Genomic DNA, 1,991 nt, shown 5'->3' with positions numbered 1-1,991 from the left:
CAAACAGAATACAAACAGGAGTACGTTTACAACACCATCACGCAGAACGTCCAAGAATACGTGACGATGACCGTCTACGCGACAGTACCGGAATACCACACCGTCACCAAATGCTCGTCCACGATGATGTACGGATATGGATACTAGAAACTAGTAATAATAGCAAATTGTCAGGATTAGCAATACCCAATTTGCGCGAACTTCGTCGTCCGCCGTCCTTCAGCGTCGTTGCTTCAGTCCACCTCGAAGCCACGGCCACGCCCCCAGCCCCGAACATCTGCTGTACGCCCGCCGCCCGGGTCCCCTCAGGCTCGACTAATTCCATGCAGGGAATTCTGCTGGCAGCAACCTGCTGGACCGAGGCATCGAAAACATACCATCTTCCCCATTCGGTGCTTCGGGTCGAGTATGGGGGGATTCAATCCCTTCTTTCTTCTTTTTCTTCTTCTAGAATTTTTCCTAGGTGAGATTGAGGACCGCCCACCCTTGATCTCACCGCAAGACCACCAACATCGGTCCGCTTTTTTAAAGTGACTTTATGTCGCCCATTTTGATATCACTTGTGTAAATATAGTTAAAGTAAACCTTTATTTATAACAAATGTATTTCTATCCTATTTGTGTTGCCAATACAAAAACTGAAAGAGGAAATAGATCTTATCTCACAAAATATACAGATCATTAATAAATTATAAGTAAGAACAGGGAGGGGTTCGGTCATCCATTAGGAATTCACCAGCTTTGTCAAAATAATTAAATGATTTCAAGAGAAACAATATGAATGAATAAAAGATTAAATAGGGCTAGAATTTAAAAATGCTCGTGTTCTTTCTCGTATGTAGGAACAATTGTTTTCAAGGAAGCTGATGAGAGAAGATTCTAGAAACTAATTTATTAGAAATAGAAATCCGTTAAGAGATAGATATATTTAATTTGTTCCCTCCTTTCAGCTGTTGTCTATCTCCTTGGTGTTTAAAACCATTTAATATTCAAATTTGTTTAGAACCAAATAAAAACGTTGAAAAAATTGAAAGGACAATAGTTTATCTCAGGCTATTTTGGAAGTGCTTACTTTAAAGCTAGTGGACAGAGTTCGGACTACATAATAGGATTAGGATCATCTACATGGACACCACTAAGTCGTAAAATCTTAACTGAAAGGATTTGTCCTCTGAATTTAGGTTCGATTAAGGTGAGTGAATATAAAAGTTCGATAGCTAAGAGGATAAGAGTAACGCATATAGAATAAGATCAATCAGAGATTTCTGATCTCCGCCAAAGGTTAATGAAGTCGTCCATGGCCTAAGATCTATCTGTAGTGGAAACTTCGTCGAAATCCGTCAATTTGTTTTGACGTCATCCTTAAAATGGCAAGAAATGCAAGTCTGAATCTAGAATTCGGATCATCTTCAAGATTTAATGGAATCGTCTATGACCTAAGATCTATCTGTGGTGAAAATTGCGTCAAAATCCGTCGAATAGTTTTGACGTTATCTTTAAAATGGCGAAAAATACAAACCCGGATCCAGAATCCGGACCCAGATCCAGATCATCTCCAAAATTTTATTGGGTCGCCCATGACCTAAGCTATATGTATGGTGAAAATTTCATCAAAATCCGTCAAGTAGTTTTGACGTATTCCTGTCCACAGACATACAGAAAAATAAATCATCCAACTCGATTGCATAACCTCCTTTGGGGAGATAATAATGGGTGAAAAAGAGTGCAGGTGGGGGTTAAAGGGACAGAAAGAACCTTCAGTAAGGTCTCTAGAGTGCAGTAAAGGGCACACTGCGGGCAGTAATAATATCATTACTATTAAAGGTCGCTCATGAAGGGCACAGACAAGGGTCAGGACAATGCCCTAGAGACTGAACATATATTATTATTATTATTATTATTATTATTATTATTATTATTATTATTATTATTGTTGTTATTATCATTATTATTATTATTAATTGCTAAGCTACAACCCTAGTTGAAAAAGCA

At 38.5% G+C, this 1,991-nt stretch overlaps 1 protein-coding gene across 1 annotated transcript in view; it reads left to right on the top strand.

Moving 5' to 3' along the window:
• The window catches only part of LOC137650280 (uncharacterized), a 15,586-nt gene extending 14,986 nt beyond the window's left edge, over positions 1 to 600 (top strand). Inside the window, exon 2 of the mRNA XM_068383598.1 lies at positions 1 to 600. This exon is cut by the window's left edge and continues 594 nt beyond it. Coding sequence (XP_068239699.1) covers positions 1 to 147 — 147 coding nt within the window. The 3' untranslated portion in view covers positions 148 to 600.
• Positions 601 to 1,991: the final 1,391 nt, after the last annotated feature.

The sequence above is a fragment of the Palaemon carinicauda genome, chromosome 11 (assembly GCF_036898095.1).
Source record: "Palaemon carinicauda isolate YSFRI2023 chromosome 11, ASM3689809v2, whole genome shotgun sequence".
Classification (NCBI taxonomy): domain Eukaryota; kingdom Metazoa; phylum Arthropoda; class Malacostraca; order Decapoda; family Palaemonidae; genus Palaemon; species Palaemon carinicauda.
This window is presented reverse-complemented; position numbering and strand designations above follow the sequence as displayed.